The 25,491-nt window shown below is 35.7% G+C and overlaps 1 protein-coding gene across 4 annotated transcripts; it reads right to left on the bottom strand.

Moving 5' to 3' along the window:
- Positions 1-210: 210 nt before the first annotated feature.
- NSUN6 (NOP2/Sun RNA methyltransferase 6) lies at positions 211-25,183 on the bottom strand. Of its 4 annotated transcripts, XM_075704711.1 has the most exons (13): positions 25,124-25,183; positions 21,996-22,090; positions 21,112-21,267; positions 20,196-20,252; positions 19,227-19,306; positions 17,919-18,028; positions 15,042-15,195; positions 13,359-13,440; positions 10,836-10,955; positions 7,659-7,803; positions 5,650-5,798; positions 4,572-4,697; positions 211-1,608 (listed from the first exon to the last, which is right to left on the bottom strand). In XM_075704711.1, exons 2-13 carry the CDS (start codon positions 22,068-22,070, stop codon positions 1,396-1,398), a joined length of 1,467 nt encoding a protein of 488 aa, XP_075560826.1. In that variant the 5' UTR covers positions 22,071-22,090; positions 25,124-25,183; the 3' UTR covers positions 211-1,395. The 4 variants fall into 4 exon arrangements, with proteins under 4 accessions (XP_075560826.1, XP_009479313.1, XP_075560827.1 ...); XM_009481038.2 differs by lacking the exon at positions 20,196-20,252; XM_075704712.1 differs by lacking the exons at positions 19,227-19,306; positions 20,196-20,252; positions 21,112-21,267; positions 25,124-25,183 and having other exon boundaries at positions 21,996-22,013.
- Between the last annotated feature and the right edge of the window lie 308 nt (positions 25,184-25,491).

The following is a 25,491-nucleotide window of genomic DNA, read 5'->3' as shown; positions in this document are numbered from 1 at the left end:
CATTTGTTTTATTTAAGAACAGTACAAAACATACAGTATCAAAACATTTATAGCAAATATAAGTAAACAACCAGACTACTGAGCAAAAGAATTGTATAAATTATTTTGATTGCAAGCAAATGCAAAAGCACTTCTGACAGTATAAAGACAAATTATAAAAGTATTGCTCTTTTTAATCCAACCAAATAGTTAGATGTGAAAAGACGGACACTTTTCAGATAATGCTTTTGAAAACTGGAAATTGATGAGGGAGAGGAAAAAAACAAACACACACAGATGTCAGTTTATGTTTTTTGAATTGTACTTACCCTTTCCCTCTAATTTTAGTGCTATTGTCAGTTCCAGCAGTACTGAGAAAAGAGAATACTGTTCAAACAGAGATCGCTGTAACTGAAGCAGATTTTCAAATACATCTAACACCTTTAAGAAATTTAGATTATAAAAACTTTGAGCAGTGTATTAAGGCAGTTCTCATTAGCATGCTTCCCCAGTTTCAATTTTCATGATTTTAGCTGATGATGCTTTCTAACCAATAAAGTTAATATCTTAGTTGTTTGAAAGGTGATTTGCAACATTTCAGATGTTATTATGCATTGTTTTCTGTCTTTTGATATATTAATCACAACTGTAGCCCCTTCTGTTGCAAATGTTTGATTTTAAAATTGTCACACTTGTCAGCCAGTCCAATAGGCTATTTCAGAACCAATACGGTTTATGCATGGGAAGTTTGATGTTTAAACAATATTTATTTACATTCCCAGAGTGAGATGGTTTAATATATTCATGCTGCTATAACAGACATGCTACAAAGCCTAATCGTATTTTGTGTATATACTATGTGTACAGAAAATCTTGCTTGTATTAAAATAAAAGAGAAATGAGGTTCTAAGTATCAATTTATAAAACAGTTTTTTGTAAAATGTTACAGTGTTCCCTATTTAATGAATTGGTAAACTTCCACAGAAACTACCTTTTCCAAAATTCATTATAATAGTTCCCATCTATTTTATTTGTTTGCATTTCATAAAGTAGCTTACTTCCCCTCCCAGAGAAACTCTGTTCCTACACTTGCTGCACGACAAAAGCAACTCACATGGGGAAAGATAGAACAGACAGCAGTATGAGTGAACATACTTATCATTCATGCATGGACCTGCTGTAAATACAAAAGCAAATGGAGACTTAAAAATGATACTACCCTTCCCCCAACCATGACTTTCTTTCTGCAACCTGTGGCTCTTTCCCAGCAGAACAGCTGGCAGATTTTATTGCTGCCATAGCAACCCTGCCGTCACCCCGTTGGCTTGGCAACATTGCAGCAGTAAGAAATACACTTCACGTCTGAACTGTTCTTAGACTCACAGAGGTATTTTTCCAGGTTGCATTCCTAAATGCTTATTTACTGTTCGATTTACTAAATTTTGCAATAAAAAATCCTATACAGTCCTTATTTGCCAGTGAAATCAGATCATCTTCCCTGGAATCTTGCAAAGAATTGATATCCATTCCTTGCAACGTCACAGCAGATGGATCAAATCTCTGCAGCAGCTTCAACTGATCAAGTGACAGTCCAGCTCCTCTCATGCCTTCTCCTCCAATGTGAGGTTCCTTTTTAAGTAACAAAGAAAAGCAAATTATTGCATCAATAAAGTTCTTAAATGCCCTAAATGTATTCCGCTGAGTATATGCAGAGCTGCCTGTTAACGTGGACAATCTAGGTTTATATCATTCATACCAGGGGAGAATTTAGAAGTAATGTGGCCCATCTTTCCTTGCCTTCATCTGGCCAATAGGTATACAAGCATATATGCAGGGTCTAAAGTACTTTGAGGAGGCGGTGGTGCACCTAATCCACTTAGCCCAGTAGTTTAGGGCACTTACTGAGGACAGAGACACAGGTCTAAATCAATTCATTACTCAGAGGACTGAAACGTCACAAGAAAGCTGTTATCACCAGACAGTAAGAAGGTCTAAAGGTTTTAGGTTGCCACTTTTAAATGATGCAGTGCTTCTGTGTACTGACTAATAGCTATAAGTTAAGTCAAAACCAGTGATTCCTTAGCCAGTTACTAATATACTCAGTAACAGTAGTAGAAATACCTGGATTCTTCATGTTAAAAACTTCAGCTGGAGAGACTGAAAGCCCCAATCCAGAACACTTTACTGCCTGAAGAGGCATCATTTTGGTGGATGATGCAGCAGAAAAATCTGAGCTTCAGATTTTCTATGTATGTCATGTAGTTAGTTAGACTAAAGCAGGTAAATGGGAGTAGTGTTACACGTGTATGTATAAGAGGAAGAGAAAGAAAGGAAGGAACAGCTTAGGTATTTGAACTCAGGAGATGACATTTGGCATCAAAATCCTGGAGAGAAGCGCTTAAAATCACACCCCTTTTCTCAGCATTTCTTGTGAGTAGCCTTGACTGCTTTCTATTTAATACACTGATTCCTGGAAAAAATCTAATTCTTAGCTGGATTGTTCTTCAATGCATTCAGTAAGGAGATAGAACAAAATGTGTAAAAGCTGGCTTTGCAGCATCAAAACCAGATCTCCTTTGTAAATCTGGTCTAGTGTAGTCTATAATGCAGCCTACACCAGAGTATTTTTTTGAGCCATCACACTTTGCTAACACATGAGCTCACCCAGTCAGTACATGATGCGAGTCGCTTAACCATGTACTATGTGCTGTAAAGCTGGGCGGCCAAGAGGTTGCAGCCTGATTCTTCTCTTCCTTTCCCCCAGCAGGATTCAGTGCTTTCCAGGTAAAAGACAAAAAAAGGTGTCCATTGCAAACTGCGGGAAAAAAAAACATGCAAAGGGAGACAGGGGTAGTGACTTAAGTATGTAATAGAAGGATGGAAAGGACAAAGTCTAGTGAAAACAGTATTACACAGGGTCAAGTGACTGGCTCAAAGACAGACCAGTTTTTTCCTCTACCTTTTCCTTTCTCCTTCCAGTTAAGTTACTGTATTTAAGCTGATATACAGTATCTCCTGTATAAACCCCTAAGAGGAAGTAAGTCTGCACAGACAAAGGAGCAGCTGCCCTGCAGTAACCTCCACCTATGAGATCAACACCTATAGCTCCATCTCCTGTTTTTTCCTTACCCAACATGATTCCAGGATCTGTTGCCAAACTAAGAAAGTGGGAGACAGTGGACTGGGTACATAAGGAGGTGGCCATGGAAAGACTAAAGAATATGGGAACTACATAAAGGAACGTGAGGTAAGTTGACCCTAGACTCCCAATTTCCTGTTCATTGGAAAAGATCATCTTAGTTTACATTACTGGGAAACTGGTTGTAAGATACTATAAACTGTGGGTAAACAATTCAGTGTCATCTCATTTAAAATATACTATACACAAAAGCTTAATTTTTACAGATCTGGCATTTGTGTGTGAAAACTAGTGCCTTAGTCCAGACTGATGTTACTGGTGAGAGAAAGTCTATTAAACCAGAATTAACCTTGCATTTGAGTTAATAGGGCTTGTGTTTTGCTTTGTCATTCTATCGAGGACAATTTTTATGCTGTTAGGTAAAATGTATAATCTCAGTTGAAACAGCTGGAAGTGAAAAATTCCTAGTAAATGGATGGTGAGAAGGCAGGCAGAAGAACCCTGACAGACATATCTTTTAAGAAAAGCTTTGGTTCTGTTAAATCTTTACCAGCTTTCATGCAATTTCTCATTGTACACCTATTGTATATATTTTTAAATTTCAGTTAAAAGATGCATCTAAGCTTCTTAAGACAGCTACAAATCATCACAGAATGTGTAAGCAAGCTAAATAGGTATCAGAGTTAGACTTTTCCTCAAAGCCATGACGATAAACAACAAACCCACCCAACACATCACATCAGGAAAGAGGAAGAAAGATGCATACAGACTGATGATAAACTCTCTCAAGGTACTAATAAAGGTAACAGATATTTTTTAAATGTATGCAGTACAGATAAAAAATTCTAGTATCTCCCTATATATTACCTCCTTCCAGACATCTTAATGGTAGACACTGACTCCAAAAAAGACAAGGTACATTCTGGGGACACTGAGCCTGAAATAAATTTGTTCCCTCATTCCTTCACATAACACAAAAATAGCTCCCATACATATAAAATCCTCCTTCCTCAAAACATAAGGTTCTTTCCATTTATCTCCCATCCTTTATGCAAGACTTCACTACTTCAGTGGCATCAATAAAAAAATTTTTCACCTCTCCTGTGAATGTGCAAAAAAAGAGAATAACATATATGCATTAAAGAACAATTGCAAGAGAAATTTTAACCTGTCTAAACTACCTTTTGTCCCTGTTGTGTTTTAAATGACTGTTGTACAGATCAAAACAACCACAGTACACAGTGGGAAACCACTTAATGATCCCTAAATGAAGCTCAATTAAACACGAAATAGATTTAAAAGAGCCTCAGAAATCCTTGTGTTATTTCTATCCACAGCAGTTAAAATGGCCTGCAATGAGAAAGAGATTTATTGATAGTAAATATAGTGTGTAACTTTACAGTGCCAAAACAAGCTCACTGGATTGTGTGAAGTACCCTGAAAATACTATTACCTGTGGCTGAAGCTGGAGGCATGGAAAAGTTTTCAGGGCCCAAGCAACTTGCTCCTCATTTTCAGAGAGTGTAATTGTACATGTACTATATACTAAAACACCTCCTGGCTTCAGTAATTTCACTGCCTGCAAGGAGAAATAAACAATAGTTCAACTTATTTTTAAATGCAAAAAATTTAATATTAAGCAACATTCATTAACCAAGAAACCATTAAGCTATAATATTAAAACTTATCACTTAATAAACTCAAATCTTTCTGTCTAAGATAGGCATTAGGATACTAATTCTTCTCAGGGAATACAGTAAAGGATCCCATGGATTAGAAAGATTCTTCTTTCCAAATCAGCATTATAGCTCAGGAAGCTTATTAATGCCATTCAGATAATTCACCTTGTAAGATTTGTTATTTATACAGCTCTGCATATCTCAGACAGGTTAGTTCTGTTTTCATCACCTGCTGTCAACCATGGATACACAGTATTTTTATCAGTGATATTAGATGTCAACTGTTTCCACATACTTTGCATGGAAGCTGTATCTATGCTGCTTTTTGAGCTGTGGTTCACTTTGAATACATGTAATTCAGATTTAGACAAGTTTCATGAAATCTTATCTTTCAGCATCCACCGGAGCACACTCCTACTAGCATGAAAAGTTGTAATATGGCCTCCTGGCTTTGTACTCTATCTCGTAACACATATAGTACCTCACAGCACCACTGCATGGGAGCTCTATGCAGTGAACTTACAAGAGTCTGTGCTGCTGCACATGAAAGACTTTAACCTGCTCCATGACTTAGACCTTTGCAATTATTATAAATAAAAACTGAAGGAATAAAAAAACACAAAGAGTTTTATTTACTATAACTTACATACACCTTTCCCATGCTCCAATGAATTGACTTCACCTAGCAACAGATATGGTGGAGCTGAGAGGTTAACTGAATCCTAATAATATCTTCTTTACTTAACTGCTGAAAATGTAGAGAAAATGAGGCACCATTTTTCAGTATAAAGTTTTATGCTGCGACAGTATTTACCTTCAATTTAGCTTATCTACTCAATGATTAATACATACCACAGTGAAAAGCTTGCGCTGTAGTGGCTGATAAGAGGTCACTTCCTTTAAAGTCGAGGAATAAGCCATGTTTGGTCTCTGTCCCATCCCACTACATGGAGCATCAAGAAGAATTCGATCAAATGACTCTGGTAAGAATGGAGGTCCTTCTGTAACAAGCAGTTAGTAAGGTAAAATGTGGCTGTTTCTTTCTTTGAGACTTCACCATGGATAAGGACAAGCTGTTACTGCTTCCCTGACATAAAACATTTATGTTCTACAGATAGTATCTGCAAAAGTAATCTCAGCTACAGGCAAGTGTCAGCACTGCTGGTGGCAGATTTCATCTCCCAGAAAACCAAGATTTTTAGTTCTGTGAGCTCAAACAGTACATAATCCCTTTAGGCAATAATATTTTTAACCTTAATTTAATAATTTGAAAGTAAAATGTAAAAGTAATCAAACAAAAATGTTGAAATATGATTGATCAGAGGTGTGGGTACAGAATTGTACATATAGGCTGTAATGAACCACAGTCAGCTCATAACTGAACCAAGTGTGCAAGTCTACTGACAGAAGCCTAAAGTTAACCATTAAGGCTGCCTTGAATAATAATAATAATTGGACTGTCTCTATAATAACTATTTCTTGCAATGCATATATATCTGTAGAAAATAAAGCACTTCATAATAACATGAAATAATACAAGTTCTAATGCAGGACACATGCTGTCTCCACAGCAGAACAATTCAGTAAACAAGGATTGTGAAGACAAGAACAATTTCTGAATATTACCTGGATAGATAAGGGAATATATAAGTTCTATATGCAGAGCCTGTCCTTTCATCTGAATCCCACTGGCTCATGAGCCCAAAAGTTTCTGTCGCGTTAGTGCTAGAGAGACTCTTCAGCTCAGCATCACCAAGACAAAAGTGGCTCCATACATGTATGTGTGAGTAACCAATGTGGAAGAGCGCCATATATATGGTTTACCTGCATTTCTCCTGTTCCTCAAACATTCAAGTTAGGTCACAAGTGAAAACAAGTGAGTGACTTCATACTACTGCTACCTAGCTTGTTCCAGCACTACAAAATGAGTCTATCTGATTTATCTATCTCTGATCCATTACTACAACATTCAAAATATGTCATGGCTTACTTGCAGAGATGTCCAGAAAAGCCTTCATGATCTCTCAGTATTACAGCTAGCTCTTGTTCATCTGTGTAAATGCTACATACCACCTACAATATTTTATGTTCATAGAAAGACTATTAAGAAAGTACCTTTATTCCTCCAAAGCATGAATAACTGCAAGGCACAGGGACAAGGAAGGTAAATATGCAACCTGACTCCTACTTAGGCTAACCAGTGACTGGGATAAAATAGAGTGAGAAAGAACAGCATACTTTGCACAACAAACTAAAAATAATCAAGACAGCAGATACCGTTTAAATCGTTCCATCATGGGAACAGAACCAGTATCATAAATACAGCACTTCAGAAAAGCAAATGAAATTAACTTAAAATAATACACTGTGCTTCTATAGAACTTTCCCCTGAACAGCTGAACAAACATCAATGAACTAAACCTTGCAGCACTCCTGGGAGTTAGGTATTAATAACCCCATTTTACAGATGAGGATTCTGAGGCAGAAAAGCCAAGGAATTCTGCAAAAATAATTTTTTTCTCAGACTAAGTCAAACAATTCAGAGTATGGGGTTAAATGTTATCACAAAAGAAGCTTTAAGGCTTCTTCAGTCTTTGATATTATCTGGGAAAGGAATGCATTTCCTTTGAGCATATTAGGTTGTGATAAGGGCAGATACTGTTTTGTATTTGCTTCATGGAGAAGCTGATAATCACAAAAGAGTAGAAAATAAAAGAGCATTCACAGTGCTGAAGCAACTTAGGTATCTATCTGCCATGATTTCAAGGACTTGTAGACCTGTGGCAGGTTTAATACTGTTAGTGCAAAACTGATTACTGTTTTCTTCTAAAAGCTACTACTACCCAAGTTTTTTACTTTACCTTGTTCATCCTCTCTCTTCTCAACTGAAAGTGCCTTTGTTCCATCATAGCAAAAGGCCTTAATGCAATTCAGCTGTAGCAATTCAGCATTCTGCTTAATTTTTTTGACTTTGTTAGCTATCTTGTCCATGGCTATTACTTCACCCTGAAAAAAATCCAAAGTTTTTATCAAAAGCATAGAGATTAAATGGATGTGCAGTTCCTGATTTCCTCCCCACCACCACCGCCGAGCAGTGTAATGAATGAAGGTTAGTTTTCCCTACAGAATTTTGTTCTTAAATCCACCTCCAGTAGTCCTTGTTCACCCATATTTTCCATGATACCCACATTAGGCTAGATACTGGTCTGAAGCTGTGTGCATTCTAACTGGCACTAGGTGCTTGGCACAGTCACTCTCTAAGGGACCCTATAATGTCTGACTTCTGGCAAGTATTTTTTTTGTTTGTTTCTTTTTCTTTGTTTTGAACTGTTTTACTGGGCACTAAGCTAGGTAAAAATGTAATCATTTGAAAGAGGGTGGAAGTCTCAAATACATGGTAAAATAGGTCAACAGGTTTAAAATTTGCATGGAGATGGTAGGAAAGATGATCACATACAGCTCAGTCCTGAGGAAATGAGGCCCACAGCCACGCCTCTGGCTTGCTCAGACTCAACATACTGTTATATGTACAGTATCATAGAATCATAGAATGCTTTGGGTTGGAAGGGACCTTGAGAGATCATCTAGCCCAACCCCCCTGCAGTGAGCAGGGATTGAACCCGTGACCTTGGCGTTATTAGCAGTTGTCATTCAAATTACTTTGGGAAATACTGTAAATACTGGAATAAATTTAGATGTTGGGGGAGGGGAATCACAATTACACATTTTTCCTTTTATGTAAGAATAAGATTTCTTTTTTCCTCTCCCAAGATAAATCAAAACAGACACACACCACTAACTGCTAGATGAAATCTGTAAACAAAAAGGAAAGGAAACAGCAGCATCTGTAAAATCCAGAACAGTAATACTATCTTAAAAAAAAAACAAACCAAAGACCAAAAACCTCTATTAGACTTGCTATTACAAATAGAACCTGCTGAGAAAACATGACAACTTTTTACTACTTGGTGATGACTCTCTAGAGGCTTATGGAAGGGTAATATGACTAAGATAGTGTAAAAAAAAACAAAAACCCAAACTTCAGTAAAGATAAGCTGTTGACTGTATGTCATGTTAGCCAATATGTAGGTCTAGGACTGAGAAGTAAAAAAGGATTTATGTTGTGTCAATGGTGTCCAGCCCTCAGCTGCTGTGAGACAAATCACCTCTTATAGGAGCACTCCATGACGATGTGCCACTGCTTCTCCCCTATTCACCACTCAACCTATTGTGCATACACACTGCCAAGTGATCGTGCTTGAAAGTTTGGTCTGCTGCTAGAACCGTGGATTTGCTGCACATGTGCTGTACTGTGGATATAGAGACATAAGTCCTTCTCCTGAGAGGCTCTCAGAAAAAGAACAAGCTGGAAGACAAAAGTTCTTCCTCATCTGGCCCATGACAGCCACTGCCAGAACAACTTCCTGAAAGACATCTGGAAAAAACGGTGGTCTGGACTGGGATCCAGATAGTAATAAATTCTTAAGCTTTAACTATTTCCAGTTCCTATTTAAAAGCTCCTAACAATACTGAGTAATTTTACATTTCTATTATCTCATCTAAAACCAAGAGACTAATTTTTCAATTTAAATCACAAAAAAATACAAGATTGATTCAAATATTCTGAAATGTTAACGATTTAATATAGTCTATGCAAATTTAGTACGGAAAATCTGCGAATGGAACTTAAGAACCAAAAAGCAGTGCAAATTTGCTAATACATTTTTTCCATATCTTAAATTAAAATTATATACTCAGAAAAGGAAAACCAATTCAGACAAATTTCAACATCTGTATTCTTAATCTTTACCACTTCAGCTGGATGTAAGCACAATCAAAATATCTAAAACGACTAAGGAAAAAAACAGTTATGCAAAGTTATACAAAATGTACATACACAGATGGAAAAAGTATAGATGTAAATGAATCCATGACAGAAATATATGCTTTTACAGACTTCCTTTATTTATCACACTGAAATTCTTTACTGGAAGCTTTATAAATCTAGCTAATAAATGTCTAATGACTGTCTAATGCATGTTTAATGCATGTTTGCAAACTTCCCATACTGAGGGAAGAAACACTTCAATAAGCAAACCGTCATAGAACTAAATACATGTCTTTACTAAATACGTTCACATCATTACCCAATGTACCTTCCGATTAATGCACAACCACTGAAATACTGTATAATGTAACTGCAAGATTTCTAAATAATCTGATACATTCTAATAACCCTATTCCAATGAAAATAATAATGCCTTACAAAATTTTTACAGGAAACATTATACATTTTCCTGTCTCTGCTAGAAAAGAGTAACCTGCATTTCTGGCTTTCATTGTGCATATAGCAATTTAATATATGCAAATTGTTATTCCTATATCTACATTCTTTTTGGCTTGTGTGTTATTTTCCTTTGTCTGTCTGTAATTTTTTTTTTGTTTGTTTCTTCTCATATTGTTACTTTCTCATGAGATATTTTTGGTTTTGTGACCTTCTGCTTTAGAATGACAAATTCAGACTAGAAATTCAGTCTAATATCATATCTGTACTGCATAATTGATAATTTTTACTGAGAAGAAAGTTAATTGGATTAGAAACTTTTTAATCTGTTTTTGTACAGAGTTGTACATTCTTTCAGCACACAGCAGTAACCCTTGATTTCCATATATTCTCAGTCTCATGAACCCAGCATATTCCAGCGCGACTTTGCCTTGCATGTTACAAATTCTTCCATTACAAATAAACCAGTAACATTTAAAAAGTGAAATCAAACATAATTCAACAGGTCAATTTGAAGCAAATAAGGTTTTAAATGTGTTGGTGACTATTTGATAAAGGTGGTCTGTGCCTATTTCAGTAACTCTGATGTGTAGCAAAATATATTGGTAAGCAGAACATTCAAATATTCATTGTTTGCTGTTGTAAATTATCTGTGCATTCTGACAGCTAAGTAAAGTGGGCTGTGCAAATGAACAGTGGTCAGAGAGACAGAAATGAGACACTGAGACAGAAAATGCTCAATGACTTCTCTTACCTGGTCATTCATTAATGTTGCAAGATGGGTTGTTTTTCCTCCAGGTGCAGCACACATATCCAAAATTCTCTCTCCTGGTTGAGGGTTTAAAATATGGCTCACAACCACAGAAGGCAAGTTCTATCATAAAAACAAATATGGGAGAATTCAAACCTTATGTTCTGTATCAAGTCCTGTATTAAGGAATGACAAACTTGTTGAAACAAAAATTCATTCAGCAGTGAAGACACCTATGATATTGCTGTCAGTTCCTCAACAGAAAAAAAAAAGAGACAGTATAGGTCAGAAGTCTCCAGTGGCTCCTTTTTTATTTAAAGCTATATATGAGTATCTATGAAGTTTAAGGGTTCATGACTATGGAGACTACAGTGCTAAAAGTCAAAATAAAATAAGCTGATACTATCACAGACACAGAGCAGCTCTGTATATTACAAATATTTTATATTGACCTGTTTACTGGAACATTTACTATATGAACATACTGGTGTAGTATAGTAACGGACAGTAAGATCAATAGGCAGGACTTTAAATTTGCGGAATTAAGGTACCAAGAAGCTGAACTGTGCTATTAATTGTATAAACAGAACAGATGCACTGAAGAGAAATAATATACAATAATTGTGCACAGGATTGGATCTTACACAATAAGGAAGTATTTTGGAAGATTGTCTTCTAACTTGGTTCAACACAAAGGTATAAAAAACTTTTAAAGTTGTCTTTACTACATGTTGGTTTTGGTTAGCACAGTTTCAAGTTCCATGCCACAGTGTTCAAAAAAATGAACAATAATTCATCTCACACATGGCAAATTCAAGTCAAAAAAGCCGGTCCCAAAGGGTTGTGATCAGTGGCACAAAGTCCAGCTGGAGGCCAGTCAATAGCGGTGTACCGCAGGGGTGGACACTGGCACCAATGTTGTCTAACCTCTTCCTTAGGGACCCAGGTAATAGAACAGAGTGCACCCTAAACAAGCTTACAGAGCGTACAAAACTGGAAAGAGTTGTTGATAAACTGGAAGGTTGTGCTGCCATTCAGAGGGACCTTGACAGGCTGGAGAAATGGAGAAACAAACCTCATGACGCTCAACAAACAGAAATGCTAACTCCTGCACCTGGTGCACCCCATGCACCAATACAGGCTGGGGCTGGCTGGCTGGCTGGAAGGCAGCTTTGCAGAGAAGGCCCTGGGGATCCTGGTGGACAAGAAGTTGAATATGACCTAAATTCTCATGTGCATCAGTCTCTTAAATAACCTGTCTCTAACAATTCTGGTCTTGAAAGCAAGTACTCTGATAAGCTGAATCAGGGAAGAAAAGGCCTCTCCTTTACTGCAGGCCATGAGACAATATATCGCTTGATAAACTACTTTGCCCACACCAGAAGACAGCGTTGATGCTGATTTAAAAATATTAAGATCAATTACAAACAGCATATATGCATAAAAATAACTCATCTGCCAGACTGACTCTTCCGACGAAAGAAATAGTGACAAAGACAATTCACTGTAATAAAGGACTTACCTTACACTCTGAGTGATAGCTATACAAATCAAATGAGGAGATAACTTAGAATTTCAGAGAATATGGCTGAACAAGAGTTTACTTGAGACAAAATTTACATCTGCTTTAAAGATTAAAATAACTTTTTTTTTTGGAAGGCTGCACAGCTTGATTTTGTTTTAAACCCTGCTTCTAAATTGTCATATTCATATAAAAAAATACAATACCATTGTTGGCACACTAATTGTCTTAGAAATCTAATTGAGGTGTTCACCTCTTTTTACGTCAGCAAACTGAAATCAAGAATTTTACCTGATGTAAGAAAACTAGAAAGTTCCATGATTTCAGCATCCTATGTTTCAGCATAGCACAGGTGGCCAATTGTAATGTCTGAGTATTGCTTTTAATTAGTTTTATTGTGGGGAAAAGGAGTACAGGTATCACAAATATTAAAGATGCAAAAGGAAAAGCTAGCTTGAAATAAGTTCTTAAATTTTACAATAAAAACTACGTAAAATTTGTCATTCTTTGGAAGCTGTGCAGTTTGGTAACAGGTAATGAAAGCTGTGCTACCGTAAGGTTTTTCATGGTTATTTTGTTCAGGTGGATTTTTTTCATTAGGGCTCAAAAGATACGGATTTTCTCCTCAACTTAAAGTCAACCTAGTATTTGGAGATTTTCCTGAGTATCTGCAAAAGGATGTACCCTGAAAGAGGCTCATATTTCAGAGTTCACAGGCAGATTCCAAAAACTAAAAGTTCTATGCAGTGTATCCGTGCAAAAAGAATTTCTAAGTGAATATCTCTTAAATCACTTTGAAGTCCCTTATCATATCTCAGATGCAGTATGATTAAACCACCTACATGTAGATACTGACTTCATTCTAAACACTTTGTTTTTTTTAAAATCCAATGAGTGAATTAGGTGCCATAACACACAATGAATATATAAAGTATTAATGTGTGCTCAGAGGATACTCATTATCCTGCAAGTAGTACAGACTTCTATTTTTGTAACAAACATACCTGTAAAAACAAATGACTAGGGAGCACATTGTCAAACGAAGGACTAAGGTAGACTGGCTCTATCATTCTTATGCCCATCCCACTGAAAAACATGAAAAAATGTCAGCTACTCATTTATAATTTTTAACAGTATTCAATTAAAATCATTATGCTTACAAATAGAAACTTTAAAGAATAGTCTTACAAAAATGAAAGCACTTATAAATCAACTAAGAAAAACACATTTACAATTCTGTAATCTGATATTCTTTAAAATTACATCAAGTTGGGTAAATCATAACAAAAAACATACTGCATTATAAGTTGGAACTACCTCTAAAAATTACATAAAGCAAATTTATCTTTTTTGTACACAAGACAAACTGAGATCTAATTCAAGCCTTCATAATGTAAAGAAATGCATAAAACCAGATTTAAATATGTTAATTTCAATCCATAACAGCTTTTGGCTAGCCATGTATGCACTAGGGCACTGGCATATGATTTCCTACTTAGATCTTCCTCCATTTTTCTAGACTGCCTGAGATTTCAGTCAAATAACAAGAAATTCTATTTCAAAAGCCTTACAGGAACATTGATGTGCCTGCAAAACAAACGTTCGAACTTAGAAGCAACCTACAAGTTTTAAATATGGATGAAGTTCTGACACAGATTTCAGTAAGTTAAGACAAAGGTACAAGGAAATGGAAAACAATGAAAAGAAAAATGAGAAAAAACAATACTGAGTCTGAAAACAATAGACTACTAAAGATAGCAGTAATGAGTATTATTTTGTATATGCACTGCAAAGTCCAACAAGAAGAAGGAACAATATGAGAAAGCAAACTTGCAGACTCCAGATTTAGTGTTACATACTGCCATTCCACATCATCAATTCAACAGGTATATCCTACCACTAATTCTACTATATTTAAGCTCTACTAAATCAGAAATCCTGACAATGTAATCTTTTTTACTAGATATTTTGTAGTTTGTTCTCGGGATGTAAAGTCTCAGTCATTAATTTGATGTCCATGCTCTTCCACACTGCTTTTTTATATGTGTTTTAGATGACAGAAGAGGAACAAACCATATGCTTTGGCAATAAAATAGAAAAGCAAGTAATCTTGAAATAGATAACTACCTTAGGAAATGCTATTTTTTTTTTTAAGATATCTGACCTTATGTTCTGTCCCCTGCCCCACCAAAAAAAGTCCCTACAAATATTTTTAGATGGAGAAATCGACAAGGCTGCACTTCTGTTCCATCCAAATAGGAAAGTGGTACAGAACAATTTACCAAAAGGCAATTTTGCCATATTTTTGAAGTCGTATGCTAAACATAAATTCTGAAAAGGCTCCCATTTTTTTCCTCCTACCTCTCAATTAAACTGGTATCGGATACCACTATGAAACTAAATGTTCAGTCTGCTTATACTTACTGTAGTACTTTAATCATAATTGTCATCACATTGCTGCTACCTTAGTTGTGAAATTACAGAAGACAGCAAGAGGCACGATTCTATGATATTCCTAGAAACACATGCTTCCCGTAAAATACTGAAAATCCCAACATGCAACACAGGTCTCAGTCGAAATCATCTTGTGGTTTCACACAGGTTACAGAACATTTCAAAATGTCTTCCCATCTTCTTCCTTCCCTTTGCAAAGTTGTAGGTGTAGATTGCAGTTACTATGGACTTACTTCAATGGGCCACTTGAACTAAAGATTTCACTGCGACTCAGTTTTGAAATCCCATTTCCAAGGAAAACTTTGACTCCTTCAAATTCTTTGGCTCCTTTTTTACATTTCCCTTCAATATCTGAATACACTGAGACCAGATCTCCAGCTTTCATAACTGCTCAAAGAAGAACAGAAATTTTGAGTTTAATATTATACTTGACAAGACAGTAGTGACCAAATAATTTAGGATTTTCAGTAGACTACTTCAACTCCTATATCATAGCAAAATTTAAGCTTTCTTAATGTAATCAAAGAAAAAGATTAACTGATATTAAGCTTGAAAGCGTACATGGTGAACGACAGCTAACAAATGACTAGAGCTATAGAAAGACACAAGGTTACAAATCAGACAGTGTGTCTTTTTTTTTAGAAGCTAGACAAATCTTCACTTTATTTATTTTATCACCGCATGGTCACCTGTAAGTTTTACGCACACTCTTCAGGATTCAGTCCTCTGCATGTGCTCCAAGCACGCAAGTACATCAGACAACACTGGTTCACACTTATTGTACAAAGACAATAATACTAAATTTGTCTAATGACCTCTCAATAGGTATGTAGAACATAGCTATAGCTGCTTTTTCTCTAACTATTGCTTTGCTATAAGTGATTATATATTCTTGTTGAAACAATTTTTCTGGTGTGGCTCTTTTCCCTCTAAGGCAACTGCCGTTCTCAGTAATCCTCTAAAAGAATTTTACATCTCCCATTAAAATCCTCCAGATCGGTAAAGTATGTAAATATACACCAAACTCTAGAATTGTAGTCCTAGGGACTTAACAAACTTTCTGAGGTAGAACAAAAATAAAAGGGGGATGGTTTAGGTGATTTTATAGAATAGTGAGCAAACTTTATGCACTGCCTGGCTGAAAAATATGCCTACAAATAAAGGCCTCCGCTGACAGCAATAAACAATTTTCCAAAATTACACTCCTGGCGTGTCTGACTGGCTGGAGCAACAAGAAAATATGACAAGTGAGACTAATGACAGTTCAGCTTCCCAAGAATTCTTTGAATTGTATTTAGAAGTCTTTTTTCCATTTTCAAGTGGCCTTCTGAATATGCACAAATGTCCTGGAATTCTTAAATGGTAATATTTGTTGGGTAGCCACTAAACATTTCTTTTTTTGCATAGCTTCTTTTTATGCAACGTGACACAAAACATTATGTGATAGCCTACTGTTATGGTCTGCTTAAACTTCACTGAAGAAAAACTTGCAGCAATTTAACTCTTCCATCAAGCATATTTGCCAATGATTTTTTGTAGTATTCAAACATAAAGGATTTTTTTCACTCTCTGCTGACAATTGTCTTTTCAAAATGCATTAGTACTGTGTACAGTTCTTAAGCTTTTTGTAGCTTATATTGGCATTCCATAAACATAAAGCTTAGAGTTTGATTAGTTAAATTAAACTCAAAGCTCCCTGATAATTAGTTTACCCTTATTTGGGTTGCAAGTTCAGTGATTAAATGTGTGTGCTTGCTGTACTCTTTTTTTCCCTAGTTAGACCACCTGTGCTCAATACAGCCTTATTATATTTGGCCTCAAGTGGGTAGCATGCCCTTTTATTTTATTTTCCTATCTTCAGTTCCCTTGAAGTGTTCCTAAAGTTTTATAGTATCTTTTCTTTGAATTGAATTGATGTTGCATGCATAATTACATGCAGCAATTATGATAAATAACTAGTCGACTCAAAGAGGGATATGAATATTTATGAGGTTGTCTAAATAAGCAGTTTCAACAACTGCTACGGCAATATACTTATTTCATTATCAAGTTCTAGGTTGAGAAACATTCCTGTTCGGTGAATTGGACTTAAGCACATGCTTAAAACTTGTTGAAGGTTTTTTCCTGAAAGGGAATGAAGTTAAGTGGCTAGATAAATGCTTTCCTGACTCATTTTGTTTAATAATAAGAACCATGATGATTAGTAGATCTCACCACAATAGAATAATGAGGTGAATCATCCAAAATTATACTGGTTTCACATAAAGTTAATTTGACCTTTAAATAAAAAATAAATAGGCTGCTGAACACTAAGCATTTATACGTAGATTTTTTATCTTGTCTCACAGGCACTGAAACAGAAATTTCCATTTCTTAAGAATCTGACATTAAAATTGAAGATTTTTCTCATCAGTAGAAAAAAAACTTTTTACTAGATCTCTCATACACAAACAACACCAAACGAATCGCCAATGGATTAAAAACGGAAAATCAATTTTTTTTAGATCTGTAACTTAGAATCTGACAGGATCATGAAGGAAAATGCCTTTGTGACTAAGTGAAGAAACAACATATCTGGAAATAGTATCTATTAAACAATCAACATACATCCAGTTACCATCCAGATGTATCTGTTGCGGTATTCCTTTTATTCTTTTTCTGACAAGACTGGAAAGCAGCAAACTTCTGTGAGTTTATTCTACTGAACATCCATATTAAAAGTTACAGTATCCAGTAGTAAAAAAACTCGCAAAACGCCACATTTTACTTTGACCATGCTCTTTAAAAAGATTTTCAAATGAAAACAAGAAACTGAAATCCTTGAGAGCTAATGCCTCAGCTAAGAAAAAGGAACTTAAAGCAGGTCAGGTGAGAAATAATTACATATAGTTTATTACAAGTATAATGCAAAAATAGTGAAAAACTCCCCAAAAAGCCAGAAAAACTTAAAAAAAATGTATTTACCATAAATTACAACTATAAGATGAATTTCAGCTGTGAACAGAAAAAAAAAATTAATGTCATTATTTGCTGGAAATTGTCATCAAGGGGTGACTTTTTTTTTCCTGTCCTCCTTACAACTTAACTGGGTGTATTTAGAGAGCTCTTACATTTTGAGGTAGCTATGATTCCAGGAACATAAACATGTGCGCCTCGAAGTACTGCATATCCACAGTGAGCTCCAACAATGACTTCAGAGGCATGTTTTTTTAAATCTCGCCTAAAAATACAAAATATAGTTGAGTTAAAAAAAAAAAAAAGGTATACTGAAAAAAACAAATACCCCCCCAAGTAAACTCTAATTCATAAATACTGGTTTTGTCACAATATAATAGAAAAAATAGTTAACTACCATGTATTACATTTAAAACATTTATTTTAGCCCCAGAGGATTCAAAGAAAGGAGCCAAGAAGGAAACCAGTCCTCAAAATAAAGCAGATTCTGACACATTCTGCCACTATTATGAACCTGAAACAGGAATACAAATAAATTATACTGGGATGGAGAAATAATCCTCTATCCCTTCCTAGACCAGATGATTATAAAGTGATTTTTTGTGTTTAACAACTGCTAAGTACTTCTATAATAAATGTGTAACCAGGTGCAAGGAACTTTGCCAGTAAGAATTGTGAAGATAGTTACTTGAACTTATTAAAGTGTAAACATATTTGAACATAAAAAGAACAGAATGTTCAGAAAAAGATGCTACAAAAGAGAATTAAATGAATGAAGAATAAATAAAAGTATTAAACGCTATTTTAGAGTGTACAGCATTTACATTACATAGTACTACTTGTTACCAATCTCTACCTTATCATGATATAAACTGAATCTTAAGTATGTTAGTCTTCATTATGAACAAGATACTTGAAAATAAAATGTCTGTCAGTGAATTCAATAAACAATAAAGAAACTCCATAGGGGCAGACACAGGTGCAACATGGGAAATATTCAGACATATCTTAAGAATGAAGAATGAATAGTCATTTTGCAGGGGAGAAAATTGATTCAGGAATCCTCTCAGCATTATTGATGCAGTCTCCCTAAGTCTTGCTCTGGACTTGATTCCAGTGGAAGAAAACCCTGCCTGTATTTAGTATAGTTCTATATTCCACTGCAAAAGCTTAGTTCTTCTGTCTGCCACCTCCCTGGCTTTCCAGAGAGGATGTACTTGCATTACATTTTCCCCAGAACAGGTTAATCTCATAAATAAGGAGAAAACTCTCTCTCTGTTTTCTTACATCTTTTAAGGACTAAAACTCTGACTTGGTTAGGAAATGGACTGTCCACTAGGTCTTAATATAAATGAAGTTGTGCTTCATTTATAGTGAGTTAGTTATCATAACTGTTTAACGAGAAATTTATAAGTAAAATATGTGTTATGACATTTTAAGGCTAAAGACTGAAAATTTCAAACCTGGGTCCAATGACAGGAATTAATAAGATGTCCTGGAGTTTCGGGTGCTCGAGAACTGGAACACATAGCCCTTTAAATTGCTGTTTCATTAAAAAACATAATTATTAAGCAATACTAAAAAAACTAATATTAAAGTACATAATTAGACTGAAAACTATTTCTCCATTCATAATTTATAGCTGTAGAGTACAAAAATAAATGTAGTGAAAACAGTTAAGAGAGGTTGGGAAATAGTGTGTAAGGAGACACTCCATATTAAAAATACTGGTGTAAAAGACTAAACATTTAATAAATTGAGAAATAACAAGGCCACAAAGGGATTAATTGAGAACTGACTTCAGGGAGTGGGACAGCGTTCTGACACTCATAACCCTACTACTAGTTTTTGCTTTCTTCTGGAAAAAGGTTGTGTCAAGTTGTCATCAGATCACAGGACCAGCACCAGAGAAGCTTGGGTCTAATCTGTGTTATCTTTTTGACGTTATTAATTGTAAACCACTGTTTAACTCTACTCATGTATCGCCTGTCTTACTTAATATGCCAGGTTGGTAATGCTTTTTATTTTTCTTTTCACCTTAAATTTGATTGGGTACTGAGAACTGAGTTGTGCATGTAGTTGAAAAAAATGACAGCTTGCCATTTTAAACCTGTTCCTGGACTTTAAAAAGATGGTGTCTTCTCTCCTGAGCCTTCTAAAAATATAACCTTACAACATGCAAAACCATAAATTAGTTTGCATCTGATAAATAAGTATTTTCTTTTAAGAAAGAAAACAATCCACGAGCATACTCATGAGCTGTTATGTAGTTTCCTTTTCTAATATAACCGCAATTCAAAATACGAAAAGTTTATGAAAAGCCAGTCTTAATTCAGTTTTCAGCAAAGCATTTTCCCTTGAAGCAAAATATCATGCTGCAATACCCATTTCCAGATTTCCACAATCAAGCTAAAATTAGCATAACTCATTACCATTCTAGCCAGCAGAATACTGTCAACTGCTTCTGCATCACAGAAATGTCTTGGCTCCTGTCATGCAATAGCTCCCTGTACACCCACTAGCATTAATAATTTACTTGAAGAACTGGATCTTTATAGACAGTGAAGATCTACGATGGAGTTTCAAAATAATCTACTTCTTTAACATAATGGCTTACATATTAAACATTTATTTATCTGATAATTAAGGTAAGTAAAAATCCATATAAAGATTAAAACCTTTATATAAATCTATATAAAATCTATATGAAGATTAAAAACAGGTTAAAAAAAGAAAATACAGCAGCTGCAGGGCATCACTCTGGCTCCAGTTTCTAAAACATGCAGATTTTCTTACTTTCCTAAACAGTTTGTGCAATGAAATGAGACATACAGCCATTCTCCTTTCATAGAATCGTTTAGGTTGGAAAAGACCTTTAAGATCATCCAGTCCAACCATTAACCTAACATTACCAAGTCCACCACTAAACCAGTTAAGGGTAGAGTTTCATCTTAAATAAAAATGTTGTAAACATGCTGAACACAGCATACTGAACTACAGTTTTTATCTTTTTCTACCATCTTCTCTAGACTTATGATGCCTTTATAGTATTTACTACAGTAGTACCCCAGTCCTATCTAAGGTCTGGATCTGCCATACGAAAAAGGGTTCGTTGTTTTTTCCCCTCTGTTCTTGCCTTTCTTGGACATATTAGATGAGGAACACTGCTAGACAATGAATTTTCATTTAACATTTATTGCTGACAGGAAATCAATATGATTGCATAATGTTAACACTAGTGGGCATGTATTAAATTAAAGACTAGTTTCCAGTAATGAAAAGCTCTCATAAACAGGCAAAAGATGAAATATCTGGTTATTTTTGCTGTAACAAAGAAATTGCACAAACCTTCTGGATCTCCTCAAACAGCAATTTTTTCACGTGTTTCACTGAGGCCAAGTGGGTATTAACTCTAACAGTTGTGAAACCTGGTGGATGAGATAGATGACTTAACAGAGATTGATATTTACTCTCTGCCTCCTGTGTACCTAAAGCAGCGACAAGCTGAAAGTGAAAGAAGAGATTTTATATTAGAGAGATGCACACAGCAGCCTCTTGCTTAGTGCAAAAAAAAACACTCTGTAGAAGTGGAGGAATATGGTTGTGTGGTGTGCAATAGTGAGGAATGTCTATCTCTGGAGGCCTAATTCCAGTGAAAACCTCATAAATTTCTTGAAAAGGCCTTGTTGGAAAAAGTCGTATTAGCAAGATCATTGTAAACAGGCTGCAGCAAGTACCAAAAGCAACTGCTAGCGAGCTGTGTGATACTGTACAAAGAACAGTCCTAAGGAGATGGAAGAGTAGATTCAAAACTATGAATTAATAACTTTTAACCCTACATACAAAAAAGTCATTTTTGTGTCCTTTGACATTAGGGACTCATAGATTGTCTATAGTATTTTTAGTTCTACACTGGGGTAAGGGAGTATTTCTTGTCAATATTATGTGGTAATAAGTGCTTAATTTTCTGTGTGATCATTCTTCAGTGGGATCCAAAACTGAAGTCTCAGATTTATGCTAAGTTTAGTTTAAATATTTTTATGTTACTTTGAGCCAACAGGCATAAAGAATAATTTTATATTTTAAACAGAACTATATATAAAAATCTGTGTCTAATGTGAAGACAATACCTTACTGTAAGATATTAAAGTCACACAAAATATTAAAACAAAGGAATATTGTGTTCAATTAGTGAATATTTGTTGATGATTAGTAGTATCTATTTCACATACCTCATTATTTCTGAACACTTTGGTGAGATACTCTTCAACTTCACGTTGGAAAGAGATTTTGGGGAAAAAAGACATCTTCCTTTAGTTTTTAAAATCTGCTGGTAAAAAACCAAAAGAAACAAAATATTTTCTTAGCAGTTTTTATCATATTCTATAAGTTTATAAGTGTAACATAAGATGTACCCACAAACTAAGCTGCAGTTTCTTATTCTTCTCTTTTAATAATGCAATTTTACTGTACTCAAAATTCCAAATATTGCTCAGGATATGACTGTAACACTACTGCTAATTACATTTCAGAATATGTTCATTAACATGTTTAGCATTTGCAGTCACCTTACAATGAGGCTACTGGTTTCCTTGCTGTCACATCCTTCCCAGCCATACCTTCCAAGGCTACTGTATCAGTGTTTGAAATGTGAAGAAAGTGTCACCACCTCTAAATCTTGTCCCATTAAAGTTCCACTAGATATCCTTGGGGAGAACTTGCTCTTTAGTCCTAGAATTCACTCACAAAGGCTCCTCACAGAATTTAGCTTTGAGTCTTTTAAGTCCCATCTTTGAAATTCTTATGCTATTACATGATCATATCTGTTCATTTTTAGAGATCATCTTCAAATTTTTCCCTGTCAGGTTTCATTCTCTCAAGCTTAATTTCTTAGGTTTCCTCCATAATTCAGATTATCCAAACTTCATAACGGGGGGACATGTGCATGACTGTGGACAATGATTTTTATTTTTTCCATATATACATAAAAAATTAAAGAAGGACTATGAGTAACAGTTTTCTCTTGAGTCTGTGTTTAATTCACAGTAGGAATAGTGAAGCATTAATGCAACAGAAGTTCTGCTGATCCTTACTGAAAATGTTCAAGCTGTCTGGTGAAAGATTACATGGTTAAAAGGTACAGGAAATTTCCAGATGTTGCTTTAATTCCTTCTGCAAAGCCCAGCTATCAAGTCCCTATTGTAGCTCAGCCCTGATTCAGCTTTTATTCTTTGAAAGTATTCTCTGTTTATTTTTCTCTGTAGGTAATAAAATACAGTTATCTTACCAAATTGTATCTGCCCACCCCTATATTGCCTGTATTTTAAAAGATTATACACACTGCAGTCTGAAATGAGACTTCCTAAAAATTTAAGTTTGTTTACACCAATTTAAACAGAGGGAAAGTGAGAACAAGCCCCACTCCTATCAGTGAGGTTTATTCCATACATAACAAGGAAATTTGAATACTAAAATACTCCATTTTCATTGTATTAAACATACTTGGAGAAAATATATCATAAAGTTTGATATTCATTCTATTTGAATAAGAGGGTATTTGTCACTTTTATCATACAAAGCCCCTCAAAAATACCTTTTTTGATATTTCAGATTCATTTTAAGTTTTAATGCTAGAAGAATGTTATCTTTTTTAGACAACTTTTGAGCCCAGACAAAGGTAATTTTCAGTTTCATGGGTAGGAGTTTCAAAGCCTTATTCCCAACATCAGCAGCCTTTGAAAGAAATGCACTGTATTGGAATTAATGAACTTCTTTTTAGAATCTAACAAAATGCCCCAAAGAATTTACCTTGATAGTTCTACTAAATATAGTAGTACTACAATAGTTCATATTACAACCAAAATTACTAAACTGAACAGTTTTAACATTTCAGACAATGTGACATATCATGCCTCTGAGCTGTTATGGCTACATTAGAGGGGAAAAAAAAACCACCACAAAACCCCCCATATGGCTCACATTTGGAAAGTTTTTTGTTCAGAAGCATAATAAACTAGCATTTAAAAAAACCCCACACTTGTTAATTTTTTAAAGAATTGGAATCCTGAAAAGAATTAAGCAGACATTTGAAAACTGGTAGTAATATGTGTTATTTATGAGCCCTACAATTGACTTCAGTATTAACATTATGAAGGTATCTTTTTAGGATGTTAAATGGGTATTTTACGATAACTGCGGAATCCCACAGAATGATTGAGGTGATCTCACAATTACAGTTACTTCTTCATGGAAAACCAACCACTGATCTGACAGCATGTTGGCAACAGGACTTGTTTCTACCTCATCTTTAAAATGTGACTGAGTGCTACCATGAAACATGAGCCAGTAGGTAGTCAAAACCAAAAACCCTTGGTAAAAAGCACTGCACACAAAGGACAGAACTGCAATGAAGTTCCCTGAATGTGTTATAAAAGGGAAGCTAGTCCTATGATACAAATTAACAAGACAACTATGTCAACAAATAATGCAGGATCTCCATGGTTTGAAATTTCATACCAAAATAGGAAAGTTATAATGTGTTAGAAACCACTATCCTTCTAAACAGGCTGGCAAGTATATTAAAGTGCCTGCAATATAATGAGGGCCAACAGAAAAACAAGAATAAAAACAAGGAGATTTTACTTCTCCCCGTGTGGGCAGGGTAGACGTCACACAGAAGCATGATGCCACATTTGTGCTTTTAACCACAGTTAATGAACACTTCAGGAAGTCAAGGAACAGGTAACAGGAGATGTTAAGACTTGACACTGAGTAGTTCAAAGGGCCTGGTACAAAACGTTACTGCAGAAGAGCTGCGCTGTCACAGCAACTGTAAGGGATGTGGACTCAACACATGCATTCAAATGACAAATACAAGAAACCCACTATCATTGTGCTTAGTTCAGGGAGAGGAATAACACACAAATGAAAACCAATTCCTCAGTTAAAAACAGCAGTCAAAAGAATAAAACCACTGTAAGCAGCCCAGAAATTTTAAAACCGCACAACTGGAGGTTCAGAGCACACCCACACAACCTGAGGCTTCAGCACTGTACGTATGCCCTTTCAGCAGCCATTACCTCAGAAAAGATATAATGTAGCTTAGAAAGGTTCAGGGAAAGCTGATCTATAGATAGAGAATGGCTTTCAAATAAGGAAAGTCTAAACAGTTTGCAGACTTCCAGGCTGGAGAACACAGCTGAGGCAAGGATAGGACAAAAGCTTATAAATTCAGATGTGGCAGGAAGAGAGGCTGATGAGGGAGACTGTCTAGTGCTTCTTCAAATACAAGAATTAGATTTCAAACAGAACTAGCAGGAGGCAGGTTTGAAACCAAAGAGAGGTATTTTTTTCCACAGACCTGCCGTGCGGTACATCTTGCTCCAGGAAAGGCTTGATGGACTTCAGAAGGGAGCCCTTGAGGGAGCATCACCCCCCGCTCACCATCTCCTTATGGATTTCCCTGTGCCTCTGTTGGGAGCTGCTGCGGTGGACGCGATGCCCGACTAGGGCTTTCACCTAGCTACGCTCATGAGCGCTGCGAGCTGCCAAACGCAGCCAGCACCCAGAGATGCCGAGCAAGATTTAACTTCCACACCTCCCTTCCCCACCCCTTCCCACACGAGGAAAAAGCCAGCCGGCTCACTGCTGTGGGGAGCGGAATTTGGGGCTCCCTCCTTTATTCCCCCATCCACCCCGTTATTGAAAGCACCGGGGGGGTGAGGGGCA

This window comes from Pelecanus crispus, chromosome 2 (genome assembly GCF_030463565.1).
Source record: "Pelecanus crispus isolate bPelCri1 chromosome 2, bPelCri1.pri, whole genome shotgun sequence".
NCBI lineage: Eukaryota > Metazoa > Chordata > Aves > Pelecaniformes > Pelecanidae > Pelecanus > Pelecanus crispus.
This window is presented reverse-complemented; position numbering and strand designations above follow the sequence as displayed.